Source organism: Terrapene carolina, unplaced genomic scaffold (genome assembly GCF_002925995.2).
Source record: "Terrapene carolina triunguis isolate 2854851 unplaced genomic scaffold, T_m_triunguis-2.0 Scaffold58, whole genome shotgun sequence".
NCBI lineage: Eukaryota > Metazoa > Chordata > Testudines > Emydidae > Terrapene > Terrapene triunguis.
This window is the reverse complement of record NW_020664409.1, coordinates 57669648-57681448: the sequence shown is the minus strand read 5'-3', so window position 1 is coordinate 57681448 and position 11801 is coordinate 57669648. Positions and strand designations below refer to the sequence as shown.

Genomic DNA, 11801 nt, shown 5'->3' with positions numbered 1-11801 from the left:
GGCAGGCAGGCTCTGAGGGGCAGAGGAGAAGCACTTAGATCAGCTGGGCCACACGCCGGGCCGGGCTGCAGGCGCTGGATATTTCCCTTGCTCCGCAGACGGGGCGGCCTAGCAGCAGCCATGTGCCCCCATGTAGGAAGGAGCCGGAGGCCCCTGTTATAAAGTCGCTTTTTCTTCTCCCCTAGGCAGAGCGCGGCTGCTGCAGCGGGCGGGGCCGCTCCGTGTAACGTGGTGTCTCCCCTTCCCCACAGGTTCCCTCCTCCCACCTGCGGCTCCAGCCATGTCCCTGTTTCTAGCCGGGGATCCTGCCTCCAAAGACCAGACTTACGCGGGAGAGACCCTCAGGACCAGCCCGGGGGACATCGCCGCCTGTTACCCGCCGCTCCTGCCCCCCGCCCAGTACCTGGAGGCGCTGGGGCGCCCTCCCGACCTCTTCCACCCCCTCAAATCCCTGGGAAGGCTGCTCGCCCCCTCCCCGCCTCTGGCCCCCTTCAGCTTCGCCGCGATCCCGGCCTTTCTGACCCGGCCCTCGGCCCTGCAGGGCGAGCGGCTCTGCAGCCCCCCGTCCCCCTGGCCCTCCTTCTCCGGCCAGGCATCGCCCCGCAGCAGCCGGGCCCCGCCAGCGGGCCCCCCGGAACTGCCCAGCCAGGCGGGCGAGCTCTTTCCCGGCCCCGCCAGGAAGGGCCGAGCGGCGGCCGCGAGCCGGCCCAGCGCCCAGGCCGAGCCCTGCCGCCCGTACCGCTTCAGCCAGGAGGATCTGCGCGCCGTGCTGTACGGGGCGGTGCGGGGCCCAGCTGCCAGCCCGGGTAAGGCAGAGCCCGGGCCGTGTCAGTTACCTCGGGGGAGCGCGTCCCTATTGGCCCCGTCTCGGTTTGCTGAGTCCAACCCCCGCACGCTGCTCGGCCCTTTGCATGGACCCAAGCTCACGAGCGAGGAATCGCCTCTTGGGAGCCCGGAGCCCATCCCGGCCGCAGGGTCACACCATTCCGCTCAGCCGGACCGGGCTCCCCCCTCACTGCCCGCAGCTGTCCAGTGCAATGTGTGTGTGGTACAAACGGCTCGCCTGGGGGCTAACCAGGGGTTCCTGTTCTGTTCGCAGGAGATGCTGAGTCTCACGCTCCGCTGCTGGACAGAGAGTCCCTCCAGTTACCCGAAGGTAGGTGGGACCCCAGGGCTCAGGTGCATTAGGACGCGCTCGGCTGAGCTCCTGATTAGATCGTCTGTATTTCTGTTTTCCTCTCGCCCTCCAGGTTTGTCCGTGTTGCAGACGCTGCACGGGGAAGTTCTGCAGCTGGGGGTGTTCTGCACCCACCTCATCCCCAGGGGCGTCCGCTTCGGCCCTTTCCAAGGCAAAGTGGTCAACACCAGCGAGATCAAGATTTACGATGACAATTCCTTGATGTGGGAGGTAGATGGGCTCACCCCTAGGACATCACACTGGCTCGGTCATTGCACCGAAAAAGGCCCTTTGACTCCTTGCTACTCGGGGTGGTGGTTTTGTCCTCAACGCCTGCAGAAACATGGAAAGAAAATAACCAAAGCCTTGATCCAGCCCCCACTATAATCTTTCTATTGACTTGAATGAGGAATCCCAAAGAGCAAGGACATGTGTGATTGCCCACATAGAGGCTTTATAGGTGCAGGGATCCATGTAAATTGTGTACAAACGGGTTACACTGGGGAAGGTTTCTAACACCCAAAGTGCTAGGAAACCTGACAGGTTTCTTTCCCCATATTTTATCCAGATTTTCGAAGATGGTCGCTTGAGCCATTTTATAGATGGGAAAGGAGCCTCGGGAAACTGGATGTCCTTAGTAAACTGTGCCCGGTTCCCAGAGGAGCAGAATTTGACAGCTATTCAGTGCCAAGGCCAAATATTTTATGAAAGCTGCAAAGAAATCTTACCCAACCAGGAGCTGCTGGTGTGGTATGGAGACGGTTATCTGCAGTTCCTGGGCATCCCCATCAGTTTGAAAGGGGCGACAGAAGGAAAGGGACCCCAGCAACAGCCAGAAGGTCAGTGCCTGCACAGAGCCCTGTGGAAAGGGTTGTTCCCATTTCTCTGTGGACCGGTAGATTCTTTATCAATGCCAGTGATTATTTCGTTGTGATTATAATCACAGAGCTGCTTGTGTTCTGAATGTTTCGTTTCGCTTTTGCTTAGAACAAGACCATTTCAAGTGAGTTGCAGATTCCATTTGTGTACGAATCTCTATTGCCTATTTCCATTTATTTTACATGAATTTCAATCTCCGGTAAATAAATTAAGCCTTTTCCAATCTTTTCAGGGGTTCTGCTTCCAATTCAGGGCGGAAACTTTCTACACGATTTAGTTTAAATAGAACCATTAGATTAAAGACAATTAAAGTTCAGGGAAAAGGACCCATCCTTCCATTCCTTTACTTATTTGTTCAAATCTTAAAATCCTGAGGCAGAAATTCCCCGGAGGTGCTGAGAAGGCTGAATATTTATGACCAGGGTAGCTACCGGCTCGGCGCAAAACTTCTCTGTTTGAAGACATTTGCAACCGACTCAGATCGCAAAACAGGGATACAAAATCAACAGCCAGCTCCCCAGACTTCACGCCATTTACTTCGGGGTAGCAGTCTTAGTTTTAATTTGCTTTCGGAATTTGTATTGTGAACAAAAGATGTAATTTAGAACATAAAATTCAAGTGTTTTGCAAATGGTGATTTCTGCCCGCAAAGAACTTGGAAACTAAAGTAACTCATGTTTGGGGAATATGGTCCCGTTCTTGATCTCTTTAAAATCAGTGGCAAAATTCCCCCATTGGCTATAATCGGCAAAAGAGGGCCCTGAATCAGATTTATATTTAAACATTCTGGCTCACTTGCCCACACACATTTTCATACCGTTTTGATCTTCAGTTGTAATTTTCACATTCACATTCTTCATAAAGGAGGCAGATGGTTTACACAGTAATCAGATGGTGCCAGGAAAGATGTGGTGTCAGAGAAGACGCTGTCTTGTGGGGAAGACAGGATTCCAAAGCGAATAAATAAAAGACATCAGTTTTAGGTAGCAACTCTGTATTCTATAGAAAACATGTTGCATTCATATATATATACATATGTTAGAATGATACTATATGAATGTATCAGGGAGACAGAATCACTGAAGAATGGTTCAGCTGACTGCAGCAATAACAAAACAAAGTGATTCTGTGGACCTCTGAGTATCTAGTAATTGTCATTCTAAGGTTGTTTAACCCTGACAAAGGATTTCATTTTAAGGCTTGACTATTTTGGATTTGTAACCATGGGAGGAATTGATATCGAAATACTTTTGTCATACGGAGGAAACTAAGGAAATTGTTAGGATGTGTTTAAAATACAGTAGAAACTTTGAGTCTGAAAACAAAAACACACACTTGTGTAGTACATAATTGACATTACTTTTAAAACTTCAAGCAACATATGCAAATTTATTTTAAGTGGAAAATGAAACACACATTGCCAGTACCAATATTAGTAAGTATATAACCAAACCAATGATTTATCATGGGTAGGGGGGCTGTTTTATTTTGCAAAAGTCAGGTTTGCTTTGTCAGATATTAATGTGCAGTAGTTGTTTTACGTCGGGGTGTGCATTCAGACAGGGAATGGAGATCTCCGTTTAGAGGTAAAGACAGAAGGGGTGAAAGCCTGACCTCATTGAAGTCAATGACAAACGCCCAGTGATTTCAGTGGGGCCAGGATTTCATTCAAGAAATATTTGTCTGCTCCACACTCTTGTAAATATGGTAAAATGTAAGACCACAAAAAGGAAATTCAGGAATGTGCTTAGCAGACTTCAATCTAGTTTGTAAACTCCATTGCATTTTTCTAACTATGTTGTAATTCTTGTTTACAATTATTGTAATTCTAAAAAGCTACAATTCTCCTTGGTTGGGTTCCAGCTCTGAAAGACAATGACATTTGAAACTGACAGCTATTTACCTCCAAGTATTTAAGTGATGGCACTTTCCCTTGTGTTGCACAGAATCTGGGGAGAGTTACAAATGCGAGAGATGTGGCAAGGTCTTTGCCTACAAATACTACAGAGACAAACATCTGAAATACACTCGCTGCGTAGATCAAGGAGACAGAAAATTTCCTTGCCATCTTTGCAACCGATCGTTTGAAAAGAGAGACAGACTGAGGATCCATATTCTTCATGTCCATGAGAAACACAGACCTCACAAGGTAAGGATTGCATCTGTTTTGTTTTGTTGTGTTTTGTTCCCCTCTCCAAGTTTTCCTCTCACACTCTGGGTGATGGTTCCTGTATGAAATCTAGGAGCAAAACCAATGAATTGTCCTAGACCCCTCAATCCCAAATGACAGTTGTAAATTACAATCCCTCTAGGATGCTTAAATGCTGACATTTAAAGAACATGTACACCTTGAAAGCATATCACGTGCTAGTACAATTCATACCACACCATGAAAGTACCTGCAGCTTTCCACGGGGCTCCCATTACAATGTGAACTCACCCAATGCTGGGGTAGTTTGAAATGGCCAAGATCTGAAAGCGAAGTCAGTGCCTTCCCAGTAAGAAAGCGGGAGGTGCATTTGGAGAGGACTAGACAACGAAATAAACGGTGATTTTAGATACCCGGCCAGGTTTCCATGGCATGGATACTTATTGATAAGAATAAAACATTTCACACTGTTAACATATAGAGTCCATGATGGTCAGAGTATGAGAAAAGGTGGGACAAGCCTGACTTTGAATAGCATCCATCCTGTTATGGGGAAGAGGGGTGTGTGTGGGGAGGTTAGTTGTATTTAATTTACAACCACGTATCCCTTTAAGGGTTACCATGGTTTGTAAGCAGTTTTGCTGCTTTTCTCTCTGAATTCCAAGCTCTGTTCCGCTAAAATCTCCCCTCTTGAGCAGAAGGGAGTTAAAGTTTGAGCTGGCATCAGCAGCTCTGAATTAAAACAATCTAGCAAGGACAGTTCCGCCGGTTAGCCCGGCAGCGAGGAGGCTGCAGCCCCAGCAGAGAAGTCCTGCTGCTCCGAAAGCCACAGGCACGCAAAGGAAAAGTAGGACGATGTTAACAGGAGTTCAGGGGTCTCTTGCTGATTATATTTGTCCCGGTTAGCAAAGTCTGAGGGCTCGAGTCAGCGAGAGTGTCCGCCAGCTCACTTTCGTTCCTACATTATTCTAAACCGTCGTAGTGGTTGTCTGAACTGTTGTCATGGGATAAATTATAAGGTTAATGATTTGTCTGTTTGGAGGCTGAGAGCAAGCAGCACGGAGGGTTACAGAGATGATCCTACCAGGAAACAGTCCATCCTCCTTATGAATACTAGCACCGATCTGTATCCTCACAGACAATTACATTTCCTGACTCAGGGGCTTCCCATGATTTCTGCGTGTTTGTATCCAATGCGACTCTAGCTGTAGCTTTGGGACTCTGCTTTCTCCTCATTTCAGCTAGATACTTTAAATAGAAAGGTGGCAAAGGTTTAAATCTAAATATCTAGAATATTCTGTTATGGGAGCAAATCTATGTTGTGATATTTGGCTAGTCTCCACCAAATACCCTTCTGTAGGCATAGGCTTCTCTCAGATGCACTGGCAATGTAAAAACAAGGAATTTTCATACCTCCTCAGTCAGGATAACCTTCCGAATTTTGATGTGACACAACAGAATATGTAATATTTCAACAACCTCTTACTTTCATATGAGCTGAAATATCATCCTGACTATTTTATAGTTCCTCCTGAAATAAAGTGAACTTCCCAGTGAAGGTTGTTATAGCTAGATCAGCAATATTTCAATGTAATAACAGTACAGTAATAGTATCACACTGATTTAGAAATAGGGATTAGAGATTTAGATTAAAATGTGAGTGTATTAAATAAGTTTTGGAATGTTGTGTCATGGTCTTTTCTTTCTTTCTTTCTTTCTTTCTTATGCATTTTTCTTCTGCATGCAATTCACATTAAATGTCTAAACAGAAATGTCTTTCTTTCTGTTTAGACATTTAATGTGAATTGCATGCAGGAGAAAAATATTGCAAGCCAAATCAGCAGAATGAAAAATCCATTGTGCATAGACTTTACATTCAATTAAGTCAGAGCATGTTTTTAATGCAAAGGGTATATACTGAGACCATATATTGTTTAAAATTTCTAATTTATTTTTAAAAATTACTCTGGTCATCACCAGTCCTGGCTGAGTTTATTTAATATCATGGATGAGAATTTCACTCACGCAAATCGTAACTGAAAATTACAATTCATGTTGAAGTCCATGCCAGTTTTTCAATACACTTCAATAAGCTTTGAATTGGGCTCTATTCTATCACAGGCAGCTACAGAATATGCACCACATTATTCAGATTATTACTTATTTTGTTAAAAGGAAGGCAGTGATCTTTCAGTTTAACTATGTGGGTGGGAATTCTGAAGACCGAATGCTCTTAGGATTGAGCCTTGGATAGTATAATGAAATGTATGAACAATTTTTTTTAAAATATAAAAATGGTCTTTTTTCAAAAATGAAAATTTTAAAATATATTTTTGGATTTTTTGTGACTTTTTTTTAATGACAATATTTATTACCCCATTACCATTATTGAAATGGTGGCAGAAAAATGTTCACTTACCAAAAACATGGGTTTTCGTAAACAAACAATTTCAATAATTTTTTTAATTAAAATTTAATTTAAAAATATTGAACCTTTTTGGAAAAATGTAAAATGGGTCCATTTTTAACCCCACAAAGTGGAAACAACTTGGAAATTGCCCATGCTTTTACATTTGTTTTTGACCAACTCTAATAAATATACATTAAAACATTTTGCCACTTACGAGTTAAATTAATTGTATTAGTTAGATTTATAAGTGTGTGTGTGTGTGTGTGTGTAGATACACACACACACACACACACACACACACACACACACACACACATCTATCATTTTCAACAGTTATTGGCTTGTGCTCTGACAGGAAATCCTTAGCTATTGTGTGTTTGTGTTAACTTTTTGTTTTCCTTCTAGTGCTCAGTATGTGGGAAGAGTTTTTCACAGTCCTCCAGCCTGAACAAACATATGAGGGTGCACTCCGGAGAGCGGCCCTACAAATGTGTGTACTGTAACAAGGTAAAGGAAAATCCAATCCTCTTCAGAGCTGGCTTTCTCCCATAGATTACCTGTAGATTTTCAATACTGCACAGTGTGACCGGGTGCTTTTCTTTGTAGTTCTTTTTTAATTATTTTTTCTACTTCAAGTACTATGAGCCTCTTTTTATAGGTTTTTCAAACCACCCAAAGAAAAGAATCCACAAATTGGCTAAAATTATTCCTTTGTTTACTTAATGAGAACTGTTTTTAAAAAAGAAAGTGGAAGTGGTGTGGGAAGGATGGTTCTCTGGCTCGGGCTCTGGACTGGGACTCAGGTTTAGTTCCACCTTTAACTACAGATTTCCTGTTTGACCTTGGGCAAGACCGTTCATCTACCTTGTGCCTCAGTTCTCCATCTGCAAAATGGAGTTAATATTAGGTCCTTACCTCACAGGAGGGAGGTATGAGGATTAAATCTATCAATGCTTGTGAGGGGCTGAGATACTATGGTAGATACCTAGATAGAACTGTATGGTTTGAACCACTTCATGGGTCCTTATTGGCTCCCCTTCAGCATCAAGTAGTAATTGAGCTTATTAGCACTACTTGATGAGTAACTGGTCTGCTCCACAGGCCTGATCCTGCAACTCTTATTCATATGAATAATACTTACATTGAAGTCAGTGGGGCTATATGTGAGTAAAAATTACTCACATGATTAAGGTTTCAGAGTGGTAGCCATGTTAATCTGTATCAGCAAAAACAATGAGGAATCCTTGTGGCACCTTAGAGATTAACAAATTTATTTGGGTATAAGCTTTCGTGGGCTAGAACCCACTTCATCAGATGCATGAAGTGAAAAAGTTTTGTATGAGGCATTTGTACAAAGGCAGTTCTTTGAAAGAGCCAATTAGAAAACGTGTTGTGTAGCTTTGTTTAAAAACCTCAGCTTCTAATACTGCTCCTGCTAATAATCTAACCACTTCCTTCCATGGCTTGATATGACAAAGATGCAGCTAGAAGGAAGGATTGTTACAAATCAAAGCTTGGATAATACATTTTTGTGGAAAAACCCATGGAAGGAAGCTTTAGGGAGGAAATTTCTGTTCCTCTCCTATTGTTCCATCAGGATGTGTGTGGGGTTTGTGTCTCACGGAATAGGCAACTGAAATTTGGTGATCAGGGATCTATGCATAGGCACGGGAAGTAGGAGTGTGGAGGTTGCTGCAGCACCCCCAGGTTTTATGTGGGGTCCCGGCTGCGCACGCTGGGTCCCAGCTGCTGGCCCCGTGTCTGGGGTTCCACTCCTGGCCCTGTGCCTGCTCTCTGCTGTGGCCCCAGCCTTGGCCCCTTTATCCCTGCCCCCCCTCCTGGAGGCCTGGCCCTGCTCCCGGCCTCAGCTTGGAGGGGCAGGGGGCACGGTCAGGGGTAAGGGGGCACGAGGTAAAAAGTTTGGGAATAGTTTTGCTGGCTTTCAGCACCCCCACTATAAAGAGCATTCCAGCGCCTTTGGATCTATGTGAGGTCAGGCCCCTCCACGTACAGTTTCTCTGCTCCTGATGGCCTCCCATCCCTTATCCTGTTCTGGCAGCAGCAACTCTGCGGACCTCCTGAGAAGCTGTGTGGAAGAGATACAGTCTGGCTTTATTGCTTTTCTGCCTAACCTGTGTGGGACTGGGGAGAGGAGCCCTTACCCATTCTCCCCAACTCTTTTCCCCATCCCTGACCTCCTCACAACCTGCTTGGTTCCTACCCCTTCCTCTAGCATGCCCTGGACCCAGGGCACGTCTGCCAATGGCATCTGGGAAGGGGAGGATGGTGCTGTGAAGGCAACTGATCGCTCCTTCCACACGGAATGGGGACAGCTTCATGTAAAGGATCTGCTCTGGGCAGAACTGCATCTGGGTTGAAATGTTACATGAACATTGTTAGGATTCAGGATGCTCAGGGACAGTCTGTCCTGTCCGTAGTTTGCAGAAGTCTCAGCTAAAATACTTGATATACTTTTAATGAGAAGTTACTTTTGTATACAAATTGTTGCAAACAGGTGCAGTGGTCTGACTGTCTCCCGCTGCAGCAACGAAACTCCTTGGGGTGGGTTTTGTCTGTGTTCTGCTCTCCCAGACATTGGCACCCCAACCTCGTGTGTGAAGTGAAATTTCATCCTTAACTTGCTGGTCATGAGTACAGATGGCAGAGCTTCTACCAGAGTGAGGGAATAGATCTTTCTGTGTAGTGTTGGACTTCTTTCAGCATTGAGCTCTGGCAGTCCCAAAAGGAGTCCCACTGAGTCTTTTGTTGGCAGATCAGACTAGGGCTATGTCTACACTACCACTTTTATTGGTATATGAGAAAAAAACACACCCTGAGCGACATAAGTTACACTGACAGAAACACTGATGTGGCAGGAGGTGCTTTTCTGCTGACATAGCTATCACCACACACTGGGGGATGGGAGAGCTCTCTCCTGTTGGCATCTACACAGGAGATCTTACAGCTGCGCTGCTGCATTGGTACAGTTGTGCCGCTGGACAGTCTCTAGTGTAGACATGGCTAGAGATCACTAGTTCTCAGACTGTAGGATGCAGTTCTCCCAGGGAGTTGCCAGTAGATTTCTGAGGTGGTGCAAGTCTCTCTTCTTAATTCTCTACCATTCCAGAACATTAGTTGCTCCTCCTAAACACTCATAATTTCTCTTGCCTCCCCTAACTTACTGCTACTGCTCCAAAGTAACCTTGCTTTTTCCGGCTCAGCCAGTGCAGCTGCAGCCTTCAGATGAGGAAAGTGAGGCATGGAGAAATTCAGTAACTTGCTCAAGGTGACAGTGGAAGACTGTGGCAGAGACTGATGCAGAATTGAGGTTACCTGACACCCAGTCCTGTTCCTTAACAACAAGACCCTTCCTCCTTTCTCTGTATAATATGTACCCCCAAGTTCCTTTGCACTCTGAGTATCAAATCAAATGACGTAGAGGTGCAGCTCTGCTTGGAAAGCAATGGCTGTTGGTGGTTAGGTGAAGAAGGGATTTGTGGGTAATGCAGCTACACCGATTTATAGCACCTGAGGAGATAGCCAATGTTATTCTTGTGGGTGGGTGAAAGGGTAGTTATTTGTTATGTTCAATTGATCCTGCTGGTCTGTTAGAAGTGCTCCCCTGCTGTCAGTTGCTTGTCTACATGCCCTGTTTGGATTCGTGAGGCACTATTTGCTGTATGTTAAGGAGGACAGCTAAGATCTCATTAGAGCAGAAAACAGCAGTGGTGCCTTTTCCCATCAACCTCCATGAAGAATAGTAGTAGGGTAGGAGAATGTGTAAATGTGCTGAAGGCATGTTCTGTGAGTAAGGGAGAGAGAGCAGGGTTGGGAGCTGTTTCCTTCAAGGAAAGGAGTAAGGAATGTTGGGTGGTAGAGAAGGAACAAAATTAATTAGGCTAAGAAAAAAAGAGACAAATGAGTCCCCTTAGTTCTGGTCCACTGAATTCCAACCCCTTATATGTGAGTACCAAAAAGGCAGCGTTAGCAGTGGTAACCCAATCATTTCTTTGCTTTTATGAATTTAAATGAGACACTTTACAGAAATAAAAACTAGATTTCTTTTGTGTGGGTTAAGTTCTTGAAAACAAATACTGGAACAAGGGAACTGGGGTAAAATCTAATAAATACACAGCTAATTAAAGACATTATTGACCTGACCCAGCCTCCTTTGACACATGGAAAATATATGCTGGTGTCTTCCAGTCAGAAATGTTTTCATTATAACCAGTGAGCCGGATTTTCTTCCCTCACTAGTGTAAGGAGTCCACTGACTTTTGGTGGCGTTAGCTCTGATCTATGCTCACTGGGGTAGGGGACACGGGAATCAGCCCCTGAGAGTCCTGCTTCTATGGCTTCATTTCTGAATGAGCAGAATAATCTAAGGGCTGTTCCAGCAATGGAGTTTCTGTTGCCCTTCTGATGGGGAACAGGTTGACTAATGCTTCAGTATCATGCTAACCTTCCTATGTGTGTCTTCAGTGCTGGGTTGGGGTGGAGCCTTTAGGAGATTGTTTTCTAGAAAATTGTATAACCGCTTTTAAACTCTTTTCTCCCTCCCCCCATGCCGGCCACCTCTTCAGGCATTCACAGCCTCCAGCATCCTGCGCACTCACATCCGCCAGCACTCGGGAGAGAAGCCCTTCAAGTGTAGACACTGTGGCAAAGCCTTTGCCTCCCATGCGGCCCACGACAGCCACATGCGGCGCACACACAGCAAGGACAAAGGCTGCACATGCACCGTGTGCGGCAAGAACTTCCTGGAGCAGGAGGAATTCCGATTCCATATGAAGTTCCACACCGCTCTTTAGCCAGCAGCCCTGCGTTTGGAGCTGCGTATAGCTGTGTGGATGTGTTTGGTGTGTACGTTTCAGAAGATGAAATTCACCCTTGTGCCAGAGAAGAGCCCAGGGCCTAGGCATCATTTACATCCCCTCATGGATGGCTTGAGTGGTGCTTTGGCCTTGTGCTGGGACCTCCACAGGGGTGCATGTCCCCTCAGATAAATGTCTTATGTGAGTGTGACCATGAACGTTTTTGTGCTTCCAATGTGATGTCTCCATGGACTGTCCAGAATGATGTACAGAAACTCCTTGGCTGTGTTGTTACCAGGTGCATTTTGTAAAACCAGTGTAGTCCATGTTTACTTTTGGGGCTCCGCTCCAGTTCTGAAGCTTATTTTCCCC

The 11801-nt window shown here is 45.4% G+C and overlaps 1 protein-coding gene across 1 annotated transcript; it reads left to right on the top strand.

Moving 5' to 3' along the window:
- The first annotated feature begins 280 nt into the window (after positions 1-280).
- Positions 281-11426, top strand: PRDM14 (PR/SET domain 14). Its single transcript, XM_029913323.1, has 7 exons — positions 281-806; positions 1100-1156; positions 1251-1408; positions 1746-2016; positions 4003-4205; positions 7021-7122; positions 11199-11426. The coding sequence occupies exons 1-7, from the start codon at positions 281-283 to the stop codon at positions 11424-11426; spliced, it is 1545 nt and encodes a 514-aa protein (XP_029769183.1).
- The last annotated feature ends 375 nt before the right edge of the window (positions 11427-11801 follow it).